This window comes from Aphelocoma coerulescens, assembly GCF_041296385.1.
Source record: "Aphelocoma coerulescens isolate FSJ_1873_10779 chromosome Z unlocalized genomic scaffold, UR_Acoe_1.0 ChrZ, whole genome shotgun sequence".
In the NCBI taxonomy this organism is placed as follows: Eukaryota; Metazoa; Chordata; class Aves; order Passeriformes; family Corvidae; genus Aphelocoma; species Aphelocoma coerulescens.
The window spans coordinates 54127445-54155175 of NW_027184085.1; the positions used below are offsets into that span (position 1 = coordinate 54127445).

Consider the following 27731-nt stretch of genomic DNA (forward strand, 5'->3'; position numbering starts at 1 on the left):
CGTGGGGCGCCCCCGCGCGGCCGTGGGTGCGACAGCAGGGGGAGGGCGGCGAGCCCCGCCCACCGCCGGCACGGCCCCGCCCACCGCCGGCACGGCCCCGCCCACCGCCGGCACGGCCCCGCCCACCGCCGGCACGGCCCCGCCCACCGCCGGCACGGCCCCGCCCACCGCCGGCACGGCCCCGCCCACCGCCGGCACGGCCCCGCCCACCGCCGGCACGGCCCCGCCCACCCCCCCCGACGCTGCCGAGCCTCTGCTCCAAAGCCAACTCCCGAAGGGACAAAGCTGCTCCGTAGAATTCCTCGCCTGCCGTTCTGGGGTTGCTCAGAGAGACCACCACACTGCGTCTCTCTCCCAAACTCTGCGATGCCACATGTGATCTCTGTAAGGAGCATCTTGGCAACATGCCCCAGCCGAGGCGTCCCTGGGGCACCTCTGGAAGCAGACAGCTTGGCGCCCGTTCCCAGCTTCCTTACTGCTTCTTGCAGGTGGCACGGGGGCAGCTGGTGACGTCTCCCTAAAGCTCCAGGGCCAGTCCCAGGGAAGACGTGAGTCCAAGTGACAGGTGTCAGAGGACTAGCTTGTTTCTCGAGTCAGGAAAAAAAAGGTGACAAAAGCTTCTGTGCACCATTTTTGCTTCATTTGTGTAATGTGTCTGGCTGAGCTGGAGTTCATTTCCCCCACAGCAGCCCTCACCTTGCTGCACTTTGCAGTGATAGCTGGAAAGGAGTTGATAGCACACCAGTGTTTTGGCTATTGCTCAGCAGCACCAGCACAGCATCAGCGCTGTCTCTCCAACATTCCTCCCTCCGTCAAGGGGCTGGGAGTGGGCAAGGTCCAGGGAAGGGTCACAACCAAGCCAGCTGACCCAAACTGACCAAATATTCCATGGCATATGATGTCAGCTCAGATATAAAAGCTGACAGAGGGAAGAGGAACAGGAGGCATTCGTTTTTTACAATGCTTGCATTCCAGAGCAACCTCTACACATCCCACTGCCCAGGAAGTGACCAGACATGACTTGCTGATGGGAAGAATAAAATTATTTTCTTCCTCTTTGCTTGTGCATGCATAAATTTTTGCTCTTGCTTTAGTAAACTGCCTGATCGCAATGAACAAGTAATTTTCCATCTTATTTTCTCTCTCCTGTCCAGCTGAGATGGGGAAGTGATAGGGCAGCTTGGCCACCCAACCCACCACAATTTTTTAAGGTCAGGATCTGAGGAGTTGACTCCCAGTCTCCAATGCTGAGAGACTGGGCTCTAATGAGCTGCAAAGAGGTGGTTCTTTTTTTTTTTTTTTGAGGAAGCAGATTTGGGACCCATCCACATCTGAAGGAAATGATAAGCATTTATTAATGCAGAAAGGAGACAGGCAGAGAAGACCAGCCACATGGAAGGCACACTCATTTCTAGCTTTAAGAACAGCACATGCTCTCTCATGAGCTGAGCATTTTTGTGGTGAATATTTACAGCATCAAGCTCATATCTGGCTTTTCTAGGAAAGGTCAAACACTGAGGTGATGTTCCTGCTGGTTACACCAGAGAAGAGATGTAATCGTCCTTACCAGAAGTCTTTGGGTAGAGGACATCACAGGTGGCAGACCTGCTATCAAAGCCACCATTTCAGGGAGCTGTGCACACAGAATCACACAGAATCAACGAATGGGCCAGGTTGGAAGGATATCTGGTCTAACCTCCCTGCTCAAGCAGGGCCGTCCCAGAGGACATGGCACAGGATTGCACCCAGACAGTTCTTGAATCTGTCAGGTGAGGGAGACTCCACAACATCTTTGGCAATCTGTTCCAGTGTGCAGTCACCTGCACAATAAAGAAATTCTTCTTCATGTTCAGGTGGAACCTTGTCACCCTCCCGTAGGATACCTCTAGACATTGATGAGGTCACCTATCAGTTGTGCCTTTGGGCAGCAGCAGGAGGAGTGTTCCCCACAATTCCATGCCATGGGTGCACAGGGCAGTTCCCAGTGTGGGACTCCCAGTTAAATGGCGTTGGACCCCACATGACAAGTGGCCAGACCCTGAACTCTGCCAGGAGCAAGCCTAAACCAGGTACAGGCTCAGGAAGTACTTCAAAGGTTTCTTCCCTGGAAGAATCACAGATTCATTAGGGTTGGAAGGAACCTCTGGAGATCATCTACTCCAACCCCCTGCCAAGGCAGGGTGACCCAGAGCAGGTAACACAGGAATGGGTCCAGGTGGGTTTTGAATGCCTCCAGACAGGGTGACTCCATGACTTCCCCAAGAAGCCTGTTCCAATGCTCTGCCATCCTCAGTGCAAAGAAGTTCTTCCTCTTGTTGAGGTGAAACTTCTTGTGTTTATGGCCTCTGCTCCTCATACTATCGCTGGGCACCACTGAAAAGTCTGGCACCATCCTCTTGATATCCACCCTTGAGATATATTTATATGCATTAGTGAACTCCCCTTTCAGGCGTCTCCTCTCCAGACTGAACAGACCCAGCTCCTGCAGTCTCTCCTCATGAGAGAAATGCTCCAGACCCCAAATCCCCTTTGTGGCCTACTCTGGACTATTTCCAGTAGCTCCGTGTTTTTCTTGAGCTGTGGAGCTCACAACTGAACACGGCACATCAAATACGGCCTCACTAGGGCAGAGTACAGGGGCAGGATCACCTCATCGACCTGCTGGCACTGCTCTTCCGAATGCATCCCAGGCTTCCGTTGGCGTGGGTGCAACGCAAGGGCACACAGCCGGCTGGAAGAACGGAGCGGCAGTAGCCTGCGGGAAGTCGGGGACAAAGGACCCGCGCTGGTGCCGGGCGCGCTGAGCAGGCCCGGCTCCCTGCCGCCGCCGCCGCCGCCGCCCCCCGAGCGCGGGCCCCGTCGCGACCCGCCCCTGTCGCGCCCCCGCCCCCCCGCGCCGGCCCCGCCGCCGGCCGCGCGCACGGCGCGGAGCGCGGCCCGGCCCCGGCGGCGGCGGAGAAATGGCGGCGGCGGCGGCGCGGTGTCCGGGCGGGCGGTGGGCGCTGTGCCTGTGCCTGTGCGCGGCGCTTCTGCCGCGGCCGGCGCGGGGCCTCACCGACCGCCTCTACTGCGGCCGCCGAGTCTGCTACGAGGTGCTGGGCGTCAGCCGGCAGGCCAGCAAGGCGGAGATCGCCCGCGCCTACCGGCAGCTGGCCCGGCAGTACCACCCCGACCGCTACCGCGGGGAGCCCGCGGGCGGCGAGGGCGACGAGGGCGGCGGGGCGCAGGCGGCGCACGAGAAGTTCCTGCTCATCGCCGCCGCTTACGAGACCCTCAAGGTGAGAGAGCGGGACCGCCGCCGCGGCCGGAGCCGCTCCGGTAAGCAGTCAGGGAGGGGAGGAGAAACACCCCGAAAAATCCTCCTTCTGTAGCCAGCCCGAGAGTGCGGGAAGGAGGATGGAGTGCTCTTGAAAATCCTTCTGTGTCTAGAATTCGTTCTTTTTTTATGTACTTATTTATAACGAACCGACTGGGCTTTATCTTGGAGGTATACCTTTAAAAGTAGCAGTGACTCGAATAGCATATGGGATCTGTAAGGGAAGGCTTCTCAGGGCAAAGCATGTATGACTTGGCAAAGATGGAACCCAGGAATGGAAGAAAGAGACCTGTAAGTGTTTTAAGGCTACAAGGGATTAGAAAATCTAAACTTTTTTTTTTTTTTTTTTTTTTTTTTTTTTTTTTTTTTTTTTTGCGGTGGTGGGGGGAAGGGGAAAACAGAGTTTGAAAGGAATGCAGTGGAGCCTGGCAAAATTAAATTTCCCGTCCCTCAATTATATGGGGGAAAATGATGAAAAACTCAGAGAAAATGAGAACAATGAGGTCTTGAATTGGCCTTCATTGGACAGATTCCATAGCCTTGTAAACTAATTCCTTTAAGTTTTGAAAAATAATCTTGTAATACGTTCTTCATCTGAAAATCTTTTCCTGAGCCGTACTTACTAACTCCAGTCCATCTGGACTTCCCATTCTGAAGTTAAAAAACTTACTCTGTGGATTTTAGTTGCTTGTCTGTTTTTCAGTTTTAAATGCCTTTGCACAGTGCTTGCCTACTGATTTTAAGACAACACATGTCATATGTGCATGGGCAGATAAGTGTGAGAACAAATTAATTGAGAATATGAGAAAAGGACAGATTTCCTCTATGTTTCATACTCACTTGGGCTGTCACCAGTTTTACAGCAGCATGGTCTTTAATGAGATGTAAAACACAGGTATAACAGAGCAAGTGAAAACAGAAATTTAAACCTGAATGAGTTCTTGATCTCATCCTGCAGGATGAAGAAACACGTAAAGATTATGACTACATGCTGGATCATCCTGAAGAGTATTACAGACATTATTACCACTACTACAGCAGGAGACTGGCACCTAAAGTAGATGTCACAATAGTGATCCTAGTTACGGTGTGTGCCATCTCTGTGTTTCAGGTAAAATTTCATGTTTACATCGTACTGCGCTGTGAGTTTCTGAACAAGAAGAGAGGTAGTGGCAGTTCTCATAATGTCCCATTTAATAAAAAGTGTCAGTGAGGAGCCATGTTCCTGTATGCTGTGGTCCAGTTCTGTGTGGTGTCTGTAAAAATCCTGAAGTCAGAATGTACTGAGCAGGTTTTTGACTGCCCTTCGTACCTTGAACAAATGTAGAGATAAGTTTCTTTTAATTTTGTTGAGACAACGTGCATCTTTTCTGAAGAATTTACTTGGTTCTTCCTGGCAAGCTCAGAGCAGCTCAGGCAGAACTAGTGCCCCAAATAACATGTGTCAGTTTGCCAAGATGTGTAAGGAAATTTTTAAAAAACAGACTAATAGCACACTGAATTCAAGACTCAATCCAGATGATAGGACTGAATGTCAGGAGTTTACTAATGTGTGAATCTTGCATTGCGGTGTATTTTAAGCACCACATGAATGAAGTCCAGGAGAGAAGCAAATTCAGTTCAGCAGAATTTACTCTGAAGGTGGTAGATCCAAGGCCAAGAAAACAGACTGTGTTTTAGATGAAAAAACTTGTGCTGTTCATGACACAGGAGGAGGAAAATGCATAGCTTCTCTTTAGGATCTTTTAAATCACTGGTTCAAAACATCATTAAAAATACCCAAGAAGTTTAAGGGATGAAGCTTACACCATGGTGCAGGTACCTCAATGTTTAGTAGGATATTGGAAGTTAAAATAAAAAAAAAGGTTGATCAGAATTTGAGAACTTGGAATAATAAATTCCAATGGCATATTCAACCAAATACCTAATTTTTCTTCAGATTTAGTTCCAATGGCAAAGTTCCATTTTACGTCTTATTTCTTATTTTGTCTGTAAGTGGAGACACTCACTTTCCTGGAGTGCAACTGCCAAATGGTTCTAAATTCAGTGTGAGTGTTGATGTAAACTGGTTTGCCCATCTTGCTTTCTCTTGTTTCTGCTTCTTGGCCTTTGCTAAGGTTGTGTAGTGGCCTTATGTTTGCACTTTGTCTTCGTAAATGGCGTGAGAGGTATTATTGTTTAAAAAGTTCTGTCAGTGAGACATGCTTGGGTGTACCAAGAATGAAAGCAAGCTGCTAACTTTTTCCCTCTTGTGCTAGTCTAGTTTCTTCCATGTTTTCCATGCCTCATCTCAGGTCATTTACAGGACGCTAGATGGGAACAACATCAGCTCTCAGCTAGTTCTTGGGCTTCTTTTGTCTTTAGAGGGAAGCATTCTCAGCATTGTGCTGTCCAGGGCTAGGAGTTGGACTTTATGATCCTTGTGGGCCCCTTCCAATTCAGGATATTCTATGATTCTGTGTTCACCCAGGCAGTGTATTTCTGATTTGTTGTTTGGGGTTTTTTTCCCCACTGCCTTGAAATCCAGAGGGCAGCTGGAGATCAGAGACGTATGTTGAGTCTTGTAAAGTGGACACTGCCAGACTAATGAGATTGTCACATACTTAGTCCATGTTCAATGAACTGTTTTAAATGGGTAACAATGTTATACTTAAATGTTTGTATACTAGCTGCTTTATTTATAAATATAAGAAGACGGGCTTCTGAGAATGGCTGGCACAGCCTGGTATTAACTTGCATGAGATTGCCATGTTCTCAGAAGCAAAACCATTCAGAACAGTGTCTGCTTGTCCTTCCTTGTCATCGTAAATTGCTGTGAGACACACTTCTATACATCTGTTTTCCAGGTGCTTCACTGAATCTGGAGGGATGATTATAGCTTCTGTAATACCACAGAAGGGCTGTTAGCTTCATTTTTTACCATTACTGTAATGTAACTGTGGTTAAAAGTGTGTGACAGCATTACTTTTTTCTTTTTCTGGCAAACCCCCAAATAGGAATGTGTCTGTATAAAAACATGGTTTTTACTTTTACTGTTCTTAAATTACAGTTCTTCAGCTGGTGGAGTAGTTACAATGAAGCTATCAACTACTTAGCTTCTGTGCCAAAATACCGTATACAAGCTACTGAGATTGCCAGGCAGCAAGGTTTACTCAACAAGACTAAAGAAAAAGGCAAGAACAGGCGGTCTAAAGAAGAAATCCGTGAAGAGGAGGAAGAAATTATCAAAGACATTATTAAAAATAAAATAGATATAAAGGGTGGTTATCAGAAGCCCAAAATATATGATATCCTTCTATTTCAGATCCTTCTTGCTCCTTTTTATTGGTGCAAATACATAGTTTGGTACTGTTGGTGGATTTATTGTTTCACTATTAAAGGGAAAGAGTATGGTGTGGAAGAGAAGTTGTATATCATACGAAGGTACATGAAAATGTCTCAGTCTCAGTTTGACAGCCTGGAAGATCATCAAAAAGAGACCTTTCTTGAACGGCAGCTATGGATACGAGAAAACTATGAGGTGGGTAATAACAGTGAAATCGTCCGGGAAATAAACTTTCTAACACAATTTGAAGTATTAGAAAGCAGGCATTCTTTATTACAGCACTGGACACACCTGGAGCATATAACCTCTAAGCAAATATGTGTCGTGAAACTTTACAAGAGGGTATTTACTCCATCATGATTATACATATTCATTACAATATACTTCCTAGCTAATACATAAATGTCACTTTTCCTAGAACTAATTTGCATGCATTCGACTCCTACTGGAAGTCCCTTTGTGGTTCTAGAGGGCCATCTGAATGGGTCTCTGTGGTTGTATTCACTGAGTGCTTCAATATTTCAGGTGACCTTTCCTTGAACTTTTTCTTTGGGTATGTGCTGTTCCTTCTTGTTACATGCCAAAAACCCCAACTATATTCCTCATTATCTGTTCATCCACTGTCCAGCTACCTTTACATATATTTATCTTTTTTTGCTAATTAGTCTATCCAGCAGCTTCAGGGGAACTGGAAATTTCTCTTCTCTATGTTATTTATCAGTAGCCTTGGTGGAAAAACTAGTGTTAGTTATCTAGCATTCCCAGAACAATAATAGCAATGTGGTATGACAAGGTTATTATGGTAGGTTGAAGGCTATTGTCTGTTCTCCAAGCAGTAGTAATTTGTAATAAGAATTACCCAAATTGTCTGAAACTCCTATTTAGTCAGTCTTCTAAGCTGTTATTTCCTGGCTCAGGGGGCTTTGATTGATTGTTATTGTTTTGGTTTGGTTTTCCCAACTGTCCTTTGATAGTTCTTTGGCCTGTGGTGAGTCATGGACTGTTCTCGCAGTGCTGTACACCTGTTCAAGTAAGGATGGCACGAAAAACATCATTGGGCACAACTTCTACTCTTACCATGAATAGTCAATAAATCAATACTCAGTACTAAGTAGTTAATATATAATTTTTAAGAATTCTGTGAAAGCAGAGAAAGAACATTAGCCACAGCATAGAATTTGCAGTCCAGAATGATTTGGGATGCTGGAGCATGGCAGGTTGACAAAACCCTTCTGTTGTTCCACAGAGGTGCATCTGTGGGCCATTTGGTGGGAGGTTTCTAAAGAAAAACATGAGAATATGAACTTGGTCTGCTTAAGGGGAGAAGGAGGTGATGCTGCTGTTCTGCGTATGGTGGGAAAAGAAATGGGACACCAAAGATAAGAGAATGTTTCTTCAAAAGCAGGCAGGGGTGAGTTACTCTACAAACTTGAAGAGGAAAATAGTAAAATAGGTGCTAATGTAAGGAAAGGATTAGCTGCCAGGTAGTGTACGTGTTCAGTTAGGATGGGTTTGCTAGAAAACAATCAGGAAGTCCAAAGACCGAGTAATGCTGCTAGTCAAAGCAGATGTTAATATGGAAAAAGATTGGATGGATATCCTGTCGTAAAGAAAAAAATGCCCTGGTGTCTCATCCATGCAGTTTTTAAATAAGGATGTTTTGGTCACTAGGTGTGAACGAGCTGTATTTGCCACAAGTGAAGTCTGTTTACCTCACACTTGTCTCCTGTGGTGGCCAGCACTTGATTTTCCATGATGAATACATGAACAGCTGCACCTGTATAGTAATATTTATCCAACACAATTTGCAGCTTTGTGAGTTTATGAAAAGGAAATGGTGTCTTTGTAGGTAATTGCTTGTATGAATTTTTACCTAGTCACTGGAATGCATTAAAGTTTTCAGTGTCTGCTGTGCCATCTGGTCATGAGTTCATCAGTACATGTAGAAGGTGGTAGAAGAGGATTTTTTTGAAGCCACCTGGACTCCTGCTTATGCTAGTATTACTGGAAATGGAGAATAATCGTGCTTTATTCTCTTCTTTTTCTAGCTGTGCTTTTGTGTACCACTACCATATCCTTACTTGAACCTTAGTCATGTATTTTCTAGGCTGAAAAATATGCTGTAGTGTTTCTCCCCAAAAGCTTGTCTGTTCCTTCATGACTGGAGATGTCTATCTGCATATTGTTCAGTTTTCCAGGATGAGAAAGACCAGGAATTCAATACACAGGTGCCTCATGGAGCTCCACAATATTTTTACTGTTTCCTAATGATTTTTCAAACCTTTATGATCACTGAGCATTGAGTTTGTGTATTTGTGTAGCCATCTATAATACAATATCTTTAAAATCTTGTTTGTGCATAGCAGAACTCTAAAGTTAATTGTCGTTTGAGTCACATGAAACCAACATGATAAAATCATGAATGGTATTGAGATTTATCCTGGCAGCATCTACATAGACTGCCTCTCAGAATAAAAATGCAGATGCTATTGCTCTTTTTTTTGCCTTTTTTTTAAGATTATTGACTTTGCTGATAACTGTAGATTCCATTACAATGACACCATTTCTTGACAGAATATAATTGTTTATCTTTTAGTACTGTAAATAGTGGATGCAGAGATACTAACTTCATTGAGAACCCCTACTTAGGAACAAAAAGTTCCACAGCAGTGTTCTATTAGATGATGATTTTGAGAAGGGAGAACAGCTAAAATGAGGAGCTGAACAGCTGCATTGAACAGTGTGCTGAAAGGGACTCACAAGTTTAGATTTTCGGAACATTAGACATTGCTTAGTGTGTATTTTCTTTTGTTGAATGCATTTAGCATCTACTTCTTTAGCCAAAAAAAAGAAAGTTTTGGAGCTTACAGGAAGGTAGTTCTGCTCAGCAAAAGCATGAAGCATCTTGGGCTGCAATAGGCTCTTGGGCTGCAGGTGCTCTAGCACTGTTTTTTGGGGTCTGCTTCCACACTGCAATCCAGTCTTTTGTGAGAACAATAAGCTGGCAAATGATTGAAGTATAAACACTTAACACCTCACTTGAGGCTCACTTACGCTGTTTCTTCATCCTTATTAAAAACTTCTGTCTGTCTGACCAGGTCTATAAACGAGAACAAGAGGAGGAGTTAAAGAAGAAGATGGCCATGGATCCCCGATGGAAGAGATACCGGCGGTGGATGAAAAATGAAGGACCTGGAAGACTGACTTTTATTGATGATTGAAAGTTGCTGAACAAAATGTGTGCTAATGCTGAAAGTGATTCGCAAAACTTTTCATCACATCATTCAGAGTTTTGTCTGCTGTGGCTTAGCAGTGATTTAAAACTCAGGAACTATTACATCAGGCCGAAGCATAATACAGGTTTACCATTTTTATAAATCAGGCCTATTAAACAGGCTCAGCCTAATGTATATATGCCATTCACTTGGGGATATCAGTGTGGAATTCATTATTCCAAACAATGTATTTTTGCTAGATACTTCATATTTATCATCAATGAAACCATAACTCTAGCCTTTCTGAAAATGTTTTTAGTCCAAACCGTGGCACATCCGGGTTTTCCTCTTTAAACCGAAGGGTTCCTGCAAGTGGACACTGAAAATGCTTGTAAAGGATTCTGAAGCAAGGACCATTTTCTGTTTTCCTCTCTTTCCCCCTACTTTTAAATCTGATTTCTAAGATGCCAAATTGGTTTTTTTTCATGTAAACAATATGGGGATTATACAAGACTACTGCTATTCCTGCTTCACTTGGAAATGGATTTTATTATTTGTGGGAATAAATGATGCATGATTGTTCATCATCGTGATGCAAACAAGCCTTAATTCTTTGTTCTACAGAGTAATTCATGAAATAGTATGCTTGGATATTTTGTGTTTTTTCATCTTGTACATTGGGTTATACCTGCTTGTTCAGAACAAGTATACCAGTGAATATTAGTCTATTAAATGTGACATTTCTTTCACCAAAGTATTGGTTAAAGGGAAAATGACCCTTTTGTTAAAAAGGGCAATTTTGATGCCTTATGTAAATAAAAGTTTGTATATGCAGACTTAATTAGTTTTAAATTCTAAATCTCAAGTATTCATTACATTTATCTCTTCTGATCAGACCTCTGAGTACTTAGAATAAATAATGCATAACAGCAGTCTGTGGTTTGCTCTATAATAGCCCAGGTCAGAGAGTTTCTGTGATTTGCTGGTAAAAGGGATTCTGTTACCTTACTCCTCTTCAGTAATTTTACTGGGGAAGGACAGATGGGAGCATAGTCTTTCTTCTGTCATCACACCTGTAAAAACAAGTTCCTTAGAAGGGAACCGATGAAAACAGTGCCTTGTTAGCTGCCCGCTGTGGAGGTTGGTTCTGGGAGCGCAGGTTTTGAACTTGCTACTCCTGACCTTTTGCACATTTTTGAAATGTTGTTTCAGTTTTCTGTTTAAAATAACATTCAAAAACATGTGTTGTGGTTTTAAGCCCAGCTGGAGATGGAACACCTCGCAGATGCTTGTTCAATTCCCCTCTCTTTTCCCCCCACACTGGTAGAATGGGGACAAGAGTCAAAGTAAAACTTGGATGTTAAGAACAGTTTAATAATTGAGAATAAAGTAAAATACAGTAATAATTGGAAATAATAATAATGATAATAAAAAGAAAACAAACAAGTGATTCATGATGCAATTGCTTACCACCCACTTACCACCAATGCTAGACTCCCCTTCCTGTACCCAGACCAGCTGGCCTGCTGGGTAACCCCCCAGTTTATATACTGGGCATGATGTTCTCTGGTGTGGAATATCCCTTGGGTCAGTTCAGGTCACTTCTCCCAGCTGTGCTCCCTCCCAGTTTGGTTTTTTTGTGTATCTTCTCACTGGCAGAGCATGAGACAAGGAGGGGAAAATCCTTGACTTTGGATAAACATGGCTTAGCAAAAACACAAACATCAGTGCGTTATCAACACCACTTTCATTCTGAATCCAAAACACAGCACTGTAACAGCTACTGAGAAGAACTTACCCTAGCTGTAACCAGGACAATACTCACTGCTTACTCCATATCATCTGTGTCATGCCGTTTCACATTCCCCCATGTCCTATCACCTTCCCTATTTATCTGTTTTGATAGGTATACAAACATCATTCTCTAAGTCAATGGAACACCTCTGTTAAGTGTTCTTAAAAGTCCACACAATAAAAAAAAAAGTTTGATAAATTCATTTAGTCCATGGCTTTGGCCTTCACCCTTGGTAGGAGTCTTTCAAGCAGAAAAGATGGTGTGAGGTGTTGGATTGTTGCATGCTGCACATTTGAGTCAGTTCTGATCCCAGTACTGCTGTGCTTGTTCAGTTTTATGGAAGTTCATTTTTCATGAGTGTAACGATCAGAGGGAAGTCAGGCTCAGATCCCCAGAACAGTTGTGGTAAGATTGATGCCGTGAGGTGCTCCATGAGGTCATGCACATGTAGCCACCATAAAAGTGGTAATACAGTGTTGCATAATTACAAACCTCATACAGTTTAATTCATTGGCTATTTTCACTTAAAATCAAATTGCCTTGAGGCACACACAGGACCCCCCCATCCTCCAACATTACCCACCAAGTGCACCTGGGTCCTTGAACAAAAGCAATCCCACAGATGGGTTTGCCTTTGCCTGAGGCAGGAATAACCCAGACTGTTTTCTCCAGCATGTTTTTAGTGTGCACTACAGGAAATATATCCCCTTCTACACTACACAAAAACTTTGGGCACCATTGTGGTAGCAATTGGCACCTGCTGCTCTTCAGCCTTCAGTAACCCCACAACAGAAGGGTTGCCTGATAGACCAGGCAAGGTAGACCACTGTTTAATTTCCTCTGTCTCTGGGGAAGTTACACCAAAAACCCACCAATACCCTTTTGGATCTCTGAAATGTTGTCTCCTGGCACAGTCTATGCCAAGGATGCATGGAGTGTCTGGTCCAGGCGCACTAGGGTGCTTTTGCCTCTAATTCCCAGTGAGACTAATCTCAGCCTCCAATACAATTATCTGTTTGGACTCCCCTGTCACTCCAGATATACAAATGGATTCTGTTCCTACATAGCTTGATGGCATTAGGGTACAATGTACACCAGTGTCTACTAAAGCCTTGTAATCCTGTGGGGCTGCTGTGCCAGGCCATCAAATCCACACAGTCCAGTAAATCCAGTTATCTCTCTCCTCCATCTGGCTGGAGGCAGGGCCCCTCTAGTACTGATTTCAAAGTTCCCCACTAACGTCTTGTAGAAATGGACTAGAACTTCTCTCCACAGCATCAGTAGTATGACCAGACCTTCCATTCTGCCTGGAACACTGCTGGAGACTGGAGCAGCAACCTCCCTGGAAAAAAATGCATTGTGGTTGTTTTCCCCTGCAATTCCCACACCTGTCTAGGATCAAGGTGTATTGTCCATCCCACTTCCTCATATCCTCTCCGTGGTCCTGCAGGTAAAACCACAGGATACTCTGTGGCGTGTACCTTCTATATCCTCCTTCTTGAGCAAGAGGATGCCTGCTGTCAGTTGTAGAAATAGGGGCCCCTACAGGTGGGGAGTAGGACATATTCTCTCTGAAATGCTGAAAATCCTGAGTCAGTTTATCTGATAGCTTCTCGCAGCTGCAGTGATGGGGGAAGGAATACTGTCTTCGTATTCCTGGATGTGGAAAATCACTTCACCTTCGTTGTGCATCATCTTTCCAAACTATTGTTCCCAAGGGGTTGGCATGCGCTGTTGGTGCACTCTGTACAAATTTCCACCATGAATCACTGGCATAAGACATCATCTGGACCTGGGGGGAGCTTGCACATTGTCCAAGTCAATATTTATAATTCCTCATATGGCTAATTCCCTCAGGTATTTAATACATACCTCTATTGCAGCCCATTTGCTTAAGTTACATGGAATACCTTCTTTATAGGGACACCTTGCCCTCACACTTGGTAAGAGTCACCTCCAAAGACAAAGGGCTTGTGTCTTTTTTCCCATTGCTTTGTCAATGCCTGGTTTCTTAGCAAGCGATCCCGACTCCCTGGCTTCCTTACTCTCTAATTCCACACTGTTGGCTCTGTTGTCCCAGCACTGGAGCAGCCAGGTGATAATACACTCACCTGGACAATGACTGAAATCTTGTATCTCCCGTAGCTCACTCAGGGAAAGGGATCAAGTTGTGATTGTTTCTTCTGTCTCCTCTTCCAGTTCCTGTGATGGCCCTGATGATGGCTCTGTAATGCATCCTTGTGATGCTGTTGCTTCTTCATCCTCTTTACTCTCCCTGTCCTTCTTGACTGTTTTTTCTAAAGCTTTTTTACAGGGTGCCTTTCATGTACATTTCTTCTGCTTCTGTACAGGGGTAACTGACACCAGCACCTGGTGATTCTGTTTCAGTGCTTTCAGTGGCACTTCCTGTTGCTGGGGTTGGAGCAGCTGCAGTGCCTCTCACAGTGGCTGGAATAGTTGCAAGGCCTTTTTTCGTCTCACTGTCAGATTCAGAGACCTTCTTTTTCCCCTTAGAGTACAGAGGCTCAATAAGTCTGAGCTAGGCCTCAACATGTTGCAGTGATTTGGGTCCTCTCTGGGGTGCCAGGGTGACAGCACACTTTTTAAATTTAGTTTAATAGTCTTCTGGATTCTGCAGTTTCTCAGGGATAAGGTGCAAACATTTTGAAGGTGCCCACTGCCTTACACACTTGCTCATAAAATCCCACACACCCTGCCACTACAAACTATTCAGCTGTCCTGGTTACAGCTAGTTTAGAGTTAGTTTTTTCAGTTGCTGCTTTAGTGCTGTGTTTTGGTTTCAGAATGAGAATGGTGTTGATAACACACCGATGTTTGTGGTTTTGCTAAATTGTGCTTATCTGAAGTCAAGGACTAATTTTTTCCTTCTTGCCTCATGCTGTGCCAGTGAGAAGATACACAAAAAAAAAACAATCTGGAAAGGAGCATAGCTGGGGGAAGTGACCTGAACTGACCCAAGGGATATTCCAGACCAGAGAATACCATGCCCGGTATATAAACTGGGGAGAGTTACCTGGTTTGGGAAGGCGGACTCTGATATCAGTCAGCAGGTGGTGAGCAATTGCATTGTGCATCACTTGTTTGTTTTCTTTTTATTATCATTATTATTTCCCATTATTATTGTATTTTACTTTATTTTCAATGATTAAACTGTTCTTATCTCAACATACAAATTTTACAATCCTTCTCCCCATTGCACTGGGTTGCAAATGGAGAAGAGGGGGTGGAGTTGAGCGAGTGGCTGCATTGTGCTTAATTTCCATCTGGCCTTAAACCCCAACAGTTCTTTTTGCACCCAAGCATGGACCCAAAAGGTTGATATAAGGACAGGTCTGACCAGTATGTGTTAAAATTGTTATAAACATTCAGTGTAGTAGTTTAACAGTTGCTAGTTATAATGTGGACTTATTTGCTCTCATATTTGTGGCATTTTGTCAGTACTGTACCAGTGATACTTTACTTGCAGTAGTTGTTCTCTGTGGTGTATTTTGTAGGATGGGACTATGATATGACAGTGTCACTGGCTGGGACACCAATCAGGTGTATGTATTCAGCACTGCAGGCACCTCTGTGCTTTGGGAGTTCTTTTCTGTGAATGATTAATAATCTATTTTTCTCCTCAGAGAAATAACCTATGGGGGAGGACACCTTCCTACTATTTTCTCCATCTCCTTTTTTCCTTCCTTGTCCTCCAGGCTGATTATGGTACTCAAGAATTTTTAAGATTTTGAATATCCTTTGACTATCTTTGAAACCCAACCGGTCTTTTTCCTAGGAGCCAGCATGTTGTTGCAAATGGTTCAAGTCTTCCTAAAGGTCAGATAAATAATTGAGAACATTACCCAGAGATCTGCCCAAAAGCTGGATAGTTTAGAGTAGAGAGAAGGACAGCCGAATTAAAATTTTTATGTTGAGATAAGAACAGTTTAATAATTGAGAATCAAGTAAAATACAATAATAATAGGAAATAATAATATCAACGATAACAAAAAGGGAAAAAAGCAAGTGATGCACAATGCAATTGCTCACCACCCACTAACTGATTCCAGACTCCCCTTCTTGAACCCAGTTTGGTAACTCGCCCTGGTTTATGTACTGGGCATGACATTCTATGGTATCCCATATTTTATGGAATATCCCTTTAGTCAGTTGCGGTCACCTGTCCCTGCTATGCTCCCTCCCAGTTTGGGAGAGCATGAGACATGGAGGGAACAAAAAGTCCTTGACTTTGGATTAACATGACTTAGCAAAAACACAAACATCAATGTGTTATCAACACCATTTTCATTCTGAATCCAAAACACAGCACTGTAACAGCTACTGAGAACTGTATCCCAGCTGAAGCCAGGACAGCATGATAGAAATACTATGCTGAATCTCTGTACACAGTGGCAAAATTGAAGAGGAACTGCTAAATTGTTCCTTCATCTGCTGAATGTAGAGTAGCAATGAACTTAATTCACTTTGTATCTAATTATCAATTAAAATCTAAGAATTGTTAAAGAAGGTATGCAGAAAAGGCTGTGCTTGCTTTCATGAAGTAATATTAGGGACACTGCAAAGATGCTGGTGAACTGAGAGACCACAGCTTTGGTGTATTGCTGCTTCATCCCCCAAAACAGTCTCCTGAAAGAGTGGAAGAGAAAAGATTAAGTTGCTGTGGTAGAAACAGAGGATGAAGGTAAGCACAAATACAGTGGTGCTGATTATTAGAAAAGACAGTTATATCTGGAAATGAAGAAGGTAATTATATACGAGAGGATCTAAACCTGTGTGTGCAGTTTCACAGGCTGACAGCTGTGCTGCTCTTGACCTTCTGCCTCATTTTGCTCTCTCCTTTCCCAAGCCAAGTATTTGGGTTGTGCAAATATGAAGTCAAAACATGGATCTGTTTTCCCTTGTTGTCTACCTTCCTTGTAATCAAGATTAATTTCCTGATCTGATACTACAGTGGAAATGGAGGTACAGTCCTGGCAGAGGACAGAGCTGTATCTTTCAGTGGCAATGATGTTTTGTCCCTGTAACACTTGTGGCCTGATAACAAGTGGTTGGAGAAGTCAGACATATCCTACAACCTGCTGCAAATGAGCCATTTTGCTGACTCAGCTTGGAGTCCCATCTTCTCTAGACATGTCACCCCTTTGAAAATAATCAGATGCAGACATAAATGCATAGAATGCAGCAAAAATTTGCTGGGCAGCAACACTGCAGTCACATTTCTGTGACAAAGGACCGAAAAAACTCAGGTGTCTTTAGAAAACTGTCAGTGCTGCAGTGATACCTCATTATCAGAGGCTACCAGGCATTTCTAGACTAACATTGTAGTTCTAAATTACATCTGTCTTCTGGGCATAAATTTTCTGAGACTTCTGAGAGTTACAATACTATGCCTAGTATAGCCAGTGTAGGTTGAATTGACTTGAGAGAGAAATGTCAGTACTGGGTAGTGGTGAGATCATTATGGAGAAAAAGGTTGCAAGGTATTAGGATCTTGGAGAAGATTCACTGTGTCTTTTCTATGACCATGCTGAGGCTCTGATTAAGGCACAAGCATGTGCATGCCTGGTTGTCCCTACAGAATTGCAGAATCATTAAAGTTGGAAAAAATCCTTAAGACTACCTAGTCCAACGATAAATGCAGCACCACCACCATGTTCACCACTAAACCATGTCCTCAGGTGTCACATCCACATGCTTTTTGGACACTCACAGAGATGGTGACTCTACCACTTCTCTGGACAGACTGTTCCAATGCTATACAACCCTTTCAAGGAAGAAATTTTTCCTACTATCTAATCTAAACTTCTCCTGGTGCAACCTCAGGCCATTTCTTATTGTCCTGTCACTTGTTACCTGGGAGAAGAAGGCTGACCTGGCTACAACCTCCTTTCAGGCAGTTGTAGAGAACGATAAGGTCTCCTTGAGCCTCCTTTTCTCCAGGCTAAACCATCCCAGGTCCCTCAGCCTCTTCTCACAGGACTTCTGCTCCAGCTTTCTTGCCTTTTTCTGGACATGCTCCAGTGACGTCTTTAAGCAGAATGAGAATTCTGTCCCTTCCTTTGATCTCTGTTGCAGATGAAAGCTGATGGTATCATTCTCACCTTTAATCCCTCCTTTGAATACAAATTCTGGGAAGAGATAAGATAGAATTGAGCTGTATGCTATGAGACATGCCGCAGAGGCAGATAGCAGCACAAAGGAGCACATGGCAGCCCACGGAGAGGCTTGTCTCCACCGGGCCCTGGGGGCAAGAGGTGTCACAGGGCAGACCCCTACAGAGAGGAGCCTGCCGGGAGCTGAGGGACGGGTGAACAGCGAGTGGTCACCCCATAGAAGGACATTTGGAAAGTGCGTTGCTGATGTGGCAACGGGATAGGTCACGTAGTGAGGATTGCCATGTAAGGAAATACTGTGCCTTGGAAAAGTGTATAAAACCAGCTCATTCCTTTGAATAAATGACTCAGATTCCCTGCCGGTCTGGGTCCAGGCCTCAGTCACCGACACAAATAGATGTTGTCAGGTGGGTTAAACAGGTATTGCTTGAAGTTTACAGAAAGCTTTTGTATTTTATGTCCTCCTTGGCAATCGTTTAAACTGGAGCTGCAGATCACATCTTCTTTGGCACTCAGCCTTGGGTTCTTCTTGACCCGACCTGAACTTTATTCGAGGCTCTGTAGAGGACACCTCCCCAGATGATGGAAGGCAACCAGTAGAGACCCCGAAAGAGGCCCATGCAGGCGCAGTGACACGTCATAAGGCTGCACAAACTAAATGACTATGCATGAGGTAGGCAGTAACCAGGTATTATATAGGTGGGTTTATGTAAACTTTTGGGTATAAATTCTCTCAGTATTTACTCCTTGGTGTGCTTGATTTGTAGGAAAACTTATACCTTGCACCTCTACACAATAAATAATGTCTTCTTTCTAAACCTGACCCTTTTTTTGTGTAACTAAAGTGTCCGAGTTCCAAAAATTTGGCAACACCAGCACCTCAGTGTTTCTCTTGTTGTGAGGGGCCCAGAACTGGGCACATGACACGAGGTGGCATCACCAGTGCCAAGTAAAGAGAGACAATCACTGCCCTGGTCCTGCTGCCACACTGCTGCTGATACAGACCAGGATGCCACTGTCCTTGGCCACCTGGGCACATGCTGGGCTATGTTCACCTGCTGTTGACCAGCAGACCCAGGTCCTTTTCTGCCAGGCAGCCTTCCGGGCACTCTGTCCCAACCTGTAGCACTGCCTGGGGTGTTGTGACCCAAGGGCAGCACTCAGCATTTGGCCTTGTGTGACCTCATGCAATTGGCATCAGTCCATCAAATCAGCCTGTCCTGATCCCTCTACAGAGCCTTCCTGCCCTCCTGCAGGTCAACACTCCCATTCAGCTTGGTGTCATATGTGAACTTGCTGAGTATGGACTTTATCCTCTCATCCAGGTAGTTGGTGAAGACATTAAACAGGGCTGGCCCAAATGCTGACTCCTGGGGAACACCATTAGTGACCAGCTGCCAGCCAGATTTAACTCCATTCACCACAACTTTTTGGCCCCAACCACCCAGCCAGTTCTTCACCCAGCAAAGAGCTCATTCATAAACACCATGAGCTGACACTTTCTCCAAGAGAATGCTGTGGGAGATGATGTAAAAGGCTTTCCTGGAGACAACATCCACAGCCTTTCCCTCACTCTCTAGGTGTCACCTTGCTATAGAAGGACATCGGGTTGGTCAGACAGGACTTGTCTTCCACAAAACCATTCTGGCTGGGCCTGAACTCCTGGCTGTCCTGTCATATGTTCAGAGCAACCATTTGAGGCTATAAGCTTCATCCCACCAACTTTTTAACAAGCCAGCAAACTAATAGCTGGCAAACCCCTGCCGAAAAGTGAGAGGACTTATTTCTGGTCACTGCTGAAATGGTGGTGAACAGTGCTGGGTGGGGAGAGGGGAGATGCAACAATACTGGCAGCAGTTGCCAGGCATTTGGAACCTAAAAGCTGCCTGTGGGCAGAAGACATGTTTAGAACTCCATCTCTGTCAGTGTTCAAGACCAAGCTGGATAGGGCTCTGAGCAACCTGATGTAGCATGTGTTATCCCTGCCCAAAGTGGTGGGGTTAGTCCCTTCAGATCCAAACTATTCTATGATTCTGTGAATTCCCTTTCTCCTCTCGTCTTCCCCCCTCTTTTTTCCCCACTTATTTTCTCCCTTTCCCTCCTTTTTTCCTTTGTCTCTCCTTTTCCCCGTTTTCCTTTTTTTTCTTTTCTTCTTCCTCCCTTTTTCCCTCCCTCTCCCCCTTCTCTTTTCCTCCCCCTCCTCCCCCCGCTCCCTTATTTTTTTGTTTCCTTTTCTTCCCTTCTATTTTTTCCGCCCGTGCTTGAACCAGCAAGTTTCCTGCCCCCAAAGAAGCTCGAGCCCCCAAGCCCGGCGCCGCGGTAAGGGGGCTCCGGCCGAGCGCCGGGGCGGTGCCGCGGGGGCTGAGGGCGGAGCGGCCCCGGCCCCTCCCCGGGGCGGAGGCAGCCGAGCCCAGCCCAGCCCAGCCCAGCCCAGCCCAGCCCAGCCCAGCCCAGCCCAGCCCGCCCGAGTCGCGCTGCCTGCCCGCCCGCTTCATCCTCTCGGTCTTCTCCGCGGCTTCGGTATGTCGTCGGGCGGTAGTCTGAGCACCATGCAGAGGCTGGTGGAGCAGCTGAAACTGGAGGCGGCCGTGGAGAGGATCAAGGTGAGCCGGGGCGCGGGGCCCCCGGGAGCGGGGGGAGGCGCGGGCTGCGGCGACCCCCGCGGCGGGGTGGGGGAGAGGAGCCGCTCCCGCATTTCCTCCGCGCTGATCCGCGCCGCCTGCCCTGGGAAGGAAGGGGGTGAGGGGTGCCTGTGCCCGGCGGGCTCCGAGCCCCGGGCCCGCGGGAGCAATGGAGCGAGTGCCGTTCCCTGGTGGAAGGAGCCGTGATAAATAATACAGCAGCTCCTAGTTAGTTCTGCACCAGCAAGCAGATAATCGGGAGGAGTTCCTCGCAGCGGAGCCAGCCCTATTCCCCCCTGCTTCGGAGCGCTGGCAGGATCTGCAGGGGGAGGCGGTGCGGGGTGGTACCCGCTGGCACACTTGGGGAAGGCAGGCGATTTGCTACGCATGCATGAACCTTCTCCTGCTTGCACATTTCCAGACAAAGGCATCATGATGAGGCAGTCCTGTCATGTGCCAGCTCCTCAGGTTTGGTGACCTGACCGAGACAGCTCTTGGTTTCCAGCAGATGTGGGGGGTCCATCACCACGCACAAAGTCCAGCATAGTCTGTGAAGTGATGGAGGTCAGATTAGTTTATATCTTGCACTTTCCTTGTCTCCCTCCTTGCATTCGCCATTTTTCTCTGGCCAGTCACAAAAGACGAGCTTCCTCAGTCTGAACGACAGTGCCAACACATTGAGCTGCAGGAACTTAGCTAAATGATTTAAAAATAATTCAAAATTATTTAGTCCTGGCCTGGGCTGTTGAAAATTTGAAGTGCTCATTGTGGTGAAACCACTACAGCTTTTGGATATCATCCTAATCAATTTGCTGATGTTACTACATTTTATTATCGAAACTGAATCAGCAGATGCTTTATTCACTAGAAGTGACTGTGTTTATCACTGCAGTGAGGTGTGGGAATATGTGAAAAACAGCCTGTTTCAGAGTAGAAATACAGACTCTTGTGGCAAGAGGGGTATTGTCAAACCCTGAAATGCTTGCCCAGCAGTTATTGTTGGTGCCTGGATCTCTGTTCCTGCTCATTTTGAGGCAGATATATCCTCCCCACTGTTTTTTTGTAGATGGGTAGTGGCTATAAGATAAACAGTTTGTAGTTTATAGGTGTTACTTTGTGGCAGTAACATATTCTGGAGTTGGACTTCCCAAGGCTGCCTATTTTTCATGAGTTTGCTTGTATTCCAGGGAGGCTTGTCCTTGATGGACCTCAGTCTCATTTTTCTTGCAGCGTTGTGCACAGCAGTCTCTTTCCAGGTCTGCTGTTCTAGGAGCCTGTTCATGGCTTTGAAATGACACATGATTAAAAATAAATGATGTCATGTGTGTTTCTCTACATACAGTATAAAAATAATGTGAAATATATTCAGCTGATGAAAAACCGCTCGGTTCAGTTTTAGCAAGCACTGAAATAGGAGAAAACATTGTTTCATCTACTTTGAATAGACAATGTGTTTTCAGACGGAAGCTGGTTATGAAAGGATTTTTAAAAATACATTCCATACTGCCAAGTTCCAATGGTGATTTTGTTTACCCTGCTGGCTAAAAAAGCAGACAGGAACAATATTTTCAGAAAGAGGAAACTGAGTAGGAAAGAAGTACCCATACACATCTTGCATGCAGGAGGCTGCTGAAGGGAGCGTGTTTGTCACGTGATGAAATACTGCAGAAAATTTCTGTGTGAACAGGAGAAAATAAGAAAGTTATTGGGCATATGTAGGACTAAGAGTAGGCAGTTCTGGTTTGTATCTTTTGAGGACATACCAGGATATACATAGCTCAGTATGTGTTGGGGGGGGTTGGCAGCAAAGTGCAAAGAGATGCTGTAGGAACTTCAAGGAAAAAGCTCCACATGGCCTTGGCCTGACCAGTGTTGGTTAGTGGCATCTCTGCCTGATAGCCATGTGGTGCACAGCTGGGCACCACAAGGGGCAGGCACTGCAGTTGAGGCAAGGGTGCTAATGCTGCAGGGGGTCCAAGGGACTGGGCAGGGCAGGACAACTCTGCAGCCTCCAGAAATGGCTTCTCCTCAGGTTAGGAAGGACTGACGAAACCTGCTGCCTTAGCAGGAATCCTTGCTGCAGATGCTTCTCCCTGTACTCTGCTCAAGAGAACCTGGGAGGCTGAGGGAAAAAGCTTCTCATAACAACTCCCTGAAGTGCTGACAACTGCTGGGTAAATTGAGGCAGTTATCAGGATGAGTGTCCTGGAGGAGAGCCTGGAAGACAGTGAACAGGAGAGCAGCAAAATAGCAAACAAAAGTGTGTGCTAGGCCAGATTTCCCATGTGTTTCCAGATACTTTTCTATGGGATGGCCCTGAACCAAAATTCCTCTGGGGTTCTGGGGTGGTTGCTTCAAACAGGAGGCTGGGAAGTTTGAATGGTCCTTCTGGTTGTTGTTTTGGCAACACTGCAGAGCTGTGTAGGAAGAAAAATCAGTGTTTCAGGAGTCCTGTAACAAAGGCAGAGGTAAGGTCAGAGGGGAACTTTTAGTTCCATCAATATGTTTAGTATTTTCTTTTATAAAATATGTATCAGACAGCATGGGTTTTAACAGTTTACTGCAGCTGTTCCTAATGTGTGTCTGGGAAGCTGGGAATTCCTCTACATTTTCCTTCAAAAATGTAGGCACATGACTGACTTGCCATCCACAAGGAGAGCAGGGGAGTTCAGTGCTGATGACATTTTACCTTTGGGATTCTGGGCTTGTTCTGCAGCTCTGAACTCTCCTTTTGGGGGGCCAGAGTGTGGATTTGAAGTTCTCACTTCACTGCTGGGGGAAGATGACAATTTGGACTTCAAAAGCTGTTCATCCTCATCTTTTTGCTTTCATTCCTTGTTATACTCTGTGTTGTTTAGAAGTTTGGAATGAAAATCCTTTAAAAAAATTATCAGAGGATATAAGAGTTCAAATATAAACCTGAAAACACTACAGTAGACTGGAAAATGATGATGGCTCTGAGCATTTTAACGAGGAGAAATTGCATCACACTTGCACCTCAGTCCTCTGCACTATTCTGGCTTATCACTGGCATAGTATTTCATGGGTGCTTCATCAGAGCTTTGTAAATTGTGCTTCTGTGCTAATTTACTTTGTGTTTTAGAATCCAAGAGGTGATTTGGCTGCACTCCAGCTCTGTTTGATAATAGCTCTTCAAGAGGAAATGCTTAATAGATGCTTGTGAATGAATTAGTTTCCTCTCTGGATTTGTTTTTCCTTTTCAGGTCTCTCAGGCAGCTGCAGAACTCCAGCAGTACTGTATGCAAAATGCCTGCAAAGATGCCTTGCTTGTTGGGGTTCCTGCAGGGAGCAATCCCTTCCGAGAACCCCGATCCTGTGCTCTGCTCTGAAATCAGGTAATAAAGTCATAGATGCCATGACAACCACTGTGATTTGAAACTCAAGCCCTTGGAGGGACAAAGACACATGGTGATAGTTGTTTAAGTGTTGAGTTCTTGCTTGAGTGTTCATCGTTTCCGTGCTGGCTCTGCAGACTGTTTTCTGGGTTTTTTAGGTGTGGCAGTTGAAGCATGTCTCTTTTCTACAGCTCTTTCTAGAGTTGTTTTGTTTACAAGTTGTTTTTTTGTTCAGGGGTTGTGTTTTTGTGTTTGATCAGCAGTAAGGTCATTAGCAGCATCCAAACTAATTAAAATTGTCTAAGACACACAGCTATGTTTGACACAGCCAGACAGTAGACAGTCACATACCCAGCTTGGAGAAGTAAGACCAAGCTGTGGCAATTTTATGTGTTCTGATGACTAGCTCACAGGTTAAGCAAGAATCATGTTAAAATACATTTTTGTCTTTAATGTCATATTGCAGTTCATTTTGCTGTGTCTGTCCTTAGGCTCTTCCTGTGCTTACTGTTGGTACAGCACCAAAACCAGTGGAAGCAGAAAGGAGCTGAGGCAATCTGTCATCACATCCTTTGTAATCTTTTTCAGCACAGGGCTAAAGGATGAGCTACTCCCTGAACTCTGCCTTAGTGCTCTGCATTGCCTTTACCTGTGTAACACCTATAGAGTAGGTGGGTGGGTGACCGTCCAACATTTACAAATCTTTGGGATCCAGTTCCATAATTCCCAGTCTGGCTTCTCCCATTCGTCACAAAGATTATCAATGATTGCAACAGGAGAAAGAAAGGCCATGCATGCTAGTAGCCTTGGGTAGAACAACACCACAACTTGTAAAGTCTACGTCTTTTGCTTGACAAACAAATGTGGAAGTAGGATATTCAGAAGGGGTTACTCCTCCTTAAAAGAAAAAGTAAAAGTAGTTCCTGCTGAAGAGCTGAAAAATCTGCAGAGAGGAAGAAACACTGAAGTCTGTTCTTTTGATGAGAGTGCTATTAAAGAAAAAAATCAGTGTTTTCTCTAAGGGCAGAATTTAAGCTAAAACATAAAGTACTTGTAAAATCTTCCCCTTGCTGCTGCCAACTGTTCCTGAGCTTGCACTTGAGCTTTTGCCTCATCAATAGCATGGCTTTGATTGTTGCTACATAGGTTTAACAAAACAGGATTGAACCTCTTTTGAACCTGAAAGAAAGGGAGCAACTGAACATGAGATGCTTTTCTGGAAAAACTTGTTGAGGGTGAACCAAAAGCAGATTTTCTTAGTTTGGGTGCTACCTGTAATTCTTCATGCAAGTAAGATAAAATTTTTAATGACCATTGCATAGGTTCTTCTGTTATTTAAGCAGCCTTTCTACTTTTTCCTTTTTTTAGGGGTCTCTGTGTGTGTGTGTCTACCTATTCTGAGGTGATCACATCATACAGTTACACTACAAAATATTTTCTCAAAAGAGCTTAATGTTTAATTTATGATTCTTTTAGAAATGCATAGCTCAGCCCAGGATGTCATTTAGTGGTTTTTTGCTGATAAATCAAATATTTAGTTTGTTATTCTTGTGTTACCTTAGGATCATAAGAAAATCAGAGCAAAATAAAAAAGCCAGTTAAAAATTTTATATTACGAGGATACCAACATCCAGCAAAGGAAAGTAATTTTTTGGTTTTTCTCAGCGCAAAGGAGCTTTTCTGTTGTAATTTGTAAGAGAAATGTATCAGCTTAAGAAGATGGCATTTAATAAACCTTTTTTTTCCTCTTATAGGGAAGGTCATTGGAGAATTGCCTTCAAGCATGACATGAATAACAACTGCCTTTCCCTCACAAGAAAAGTCTCTGTCTTTTATGTGGATAAAACAGCATCCTAGATATTTGTCTGTGTGTTCTTGTGTATCCATATTCCACTGTCTTTTAGTAATGTTCTTGAAGTTTTTTAATGTAACTCTTTCTCTTTTCATAACCATCACCACTTTTACTACACTATGCTAACTATACAAATATTACTTGAGAAGTTTACATTTTAGAAATTAAAAACGTGAATTTTTAACCAAATTACTTACTCTGATCTTGATAAACTGTAACACCAGAATAATAGCAAAAACTATTCATGGGGATTTTTTTTTTTCCAAAATAAAACAACCCAAAAGTGAATATTTAAAGTATAAAGCTAAATGCTTTTAGTGCTAGAGTAATGTCCTCAGGGGACATTTTGCTTCTATTAGCAAGACCTGGAACCAACTTTATTTCTTTTTCAAGTGCATCTCAGTGCATAAGTGACACATTTTAGTAACTGCTGAACACACTATGTAGCAGAGGCTTGATTCCTAAAGCATCTTTCTTGCAATACTTCTAATCTATAAGCCTTCTTCTACTTTGTATTTGTAACAGTACTGCTGTGGTGGAATTTTCTTAATGTATTTAAAATGTTACCAAACAGACACTAAGAATCTGTGAACACCCAAAGATAATTGCATGCATCATTGTCACAGTTTGCAATACACAGAATTTACTAAAATGTGTTTGGTCATTTGCCTTCACTTTTTTGATAGAAGACTTTTACAAGAACAACTTTTTTTAGAGGTTTTTAATTTTGTCTGCTTTCTATTGTTTGTATTATCTTTTAGAAGTTGAGAAATAAAATTCCTATCCCTCTTGGCTTTGAACTCGTGTAATTTGTGTAGCAAAGAGCAGCTACTGTAAGGAAAAGAATACTTGGATTTTTCAGTGGGAGGGGACGCCTCAAGCTCTTTGCTTTTTTGGGAAGAGAAGGTTGCTATTGGATTTTAGAAACAGTCTTATTAGTAGAAAAATCCCATTCATATCTGTTGACCATATTTGGAAATACCAACAATGTTATCAGGCTCACTTACACATTTTGAAGCTGTAAGGAAAAACTCTGTAATCTGAGTACTTAACATTCATGAACAGTAGCTGGAATGGGGCAACAGTGTCCTCCAGGCAGTTCAGTCTTTGTCAAAAGATTTTCGTGGTTGCTGTCCTGCAGAAAGACACCAAAATGAGAGCTGTAATACTGCCAGTATGTATTGTGCCTTTAAATATAGAAGAGAACGTCCTTTCTTCAGAGCTTTTCTTCACTCTGACTTCCTTTCACTGTAGGCTGTTTAAATATGGCAGCTTTTCTGTTAGCACTGGACAGAGTTACGGAAGTCTAGAGAAAACCAAGTTACTCTTGCATAGAGGCCATCAGAGGCTTGGTTTGAGGCCAAAATGTCAAAGAAACTGATGAGTGTGTACATCAAAAGCCTTTTGACAGCCAGCATATGGCTGCTGCCTACTTCCTCCCAGGCAAGCCCTTCATCTTTCTTTTACCTCCTGCAATAAAACCTCCCCTCACCCCTTCACATCTGTTTCTTTCCCCAAAACTCCTGCTGTGTACTCCTTCCAGCTCAGCAATGTCAGTTGGAGCTTGGGTTTTGAAGCAGTTGCTGAGCTGGCATAAGGAGTGGGCGAATCACAGAGTGCAGCAGAGAGCCACCGCTGCTAGACAGCCACTGCTGTCTCTTGGCAGCCCTGCCCAGCTCCATCTGGTCTCTTACAGCTGGAGCACCAGGTCACCACAGCTGGAGTAGCACTGTGAGCATACTGCAGATCCTGTCTACTTCTGTGTCTTGCACCAGCAAGGGCTAGAAAGACCTGTGCAGCAGTTGTGAGATGGACTGGGAACACTCCATCCAGATGTCCCTCTGAGCATGGTGTTTATTCCTCAGACATGGATCCCAGCCTTTTCAGAGGAGTGTGGTTGCTGCACCTTTTTGCTCTCAGGGAAGTGTGCATCCGAGCTGCTGGGTAGAAGCAGGGAGAGGAGTGACAGCAATGCCACCTCTGCCCTCCCAGGGCATGTTCTGTGAGAGAAGCTGAGTGTCAGAACAAGCTCCAAATTAGTTTTGGTTGGCACTAAGGCTCTTTGGTTCCTGTTGGGAATCAGTTTGGTGAAGTGTGCCACTGCTGGTTATTTTGTG

At 44.4% G+C, this 27731-nt stretch overlaps 2 protein-coding genes across 3 annotated transcripts; both read left to right on the forward strand.

Annotated features, from left to right (window-relative positions):
• Positions 1-2936: 2936 nt before the first annotated feature.
• On the forward strand, positions 2937-10458 carry DNAJC25 (DnaJ heat shock protein family (Hsp40) member C25). Of its 2 annotated transcripts, none has more exons than XM_069001003.1 (4): positions 2937-3278; positions 4275-4427; positions 6366-6836; positions 9740-10458. In XM_069001003.1, exons 1-4 carry the CDS (start codon positions 2961-2963, stop codon positions 9860-9862), a joined length of 1065 nt encoding a protein of 354 aa, XP_068857104.1. In that variant the 5' UTR covers positions 2937-2960; the 3' UTR covers positions 9863-10458. The 2 variants fall into 2 exon arrangements, with proteins under 2 accessions (XP_068857104.1, XP_068857105.1); XM_069001004.1 differs by having other exon boundaries at positions 6621-6836.
• A 9761-nt stretch (positions 10459-20219) lies between these two features.
• GNG10 (G protein subunit gamma 10) lies at positions 20220-26414 on the forward strand. The gene is made up of 3 exons (XM_069001005.1): positions 20220-20388; positions 23631-23762; positions 25517-26414. The coding sequence occupies exons 1-2, from the start codon at positions 20308-20310 to the stop codon at positions 23754-23756; spliced, it is 207 nt and encodes a 68-aa protein (XP_068857106.1). The 5' UTR covers positions 20220-20307; the 3' UTR covers positions 23757-23762; positions 25517-26414.
• The last annotated feature ends 1317 nt before the right edge of the window (positions 26415-27731 follow it).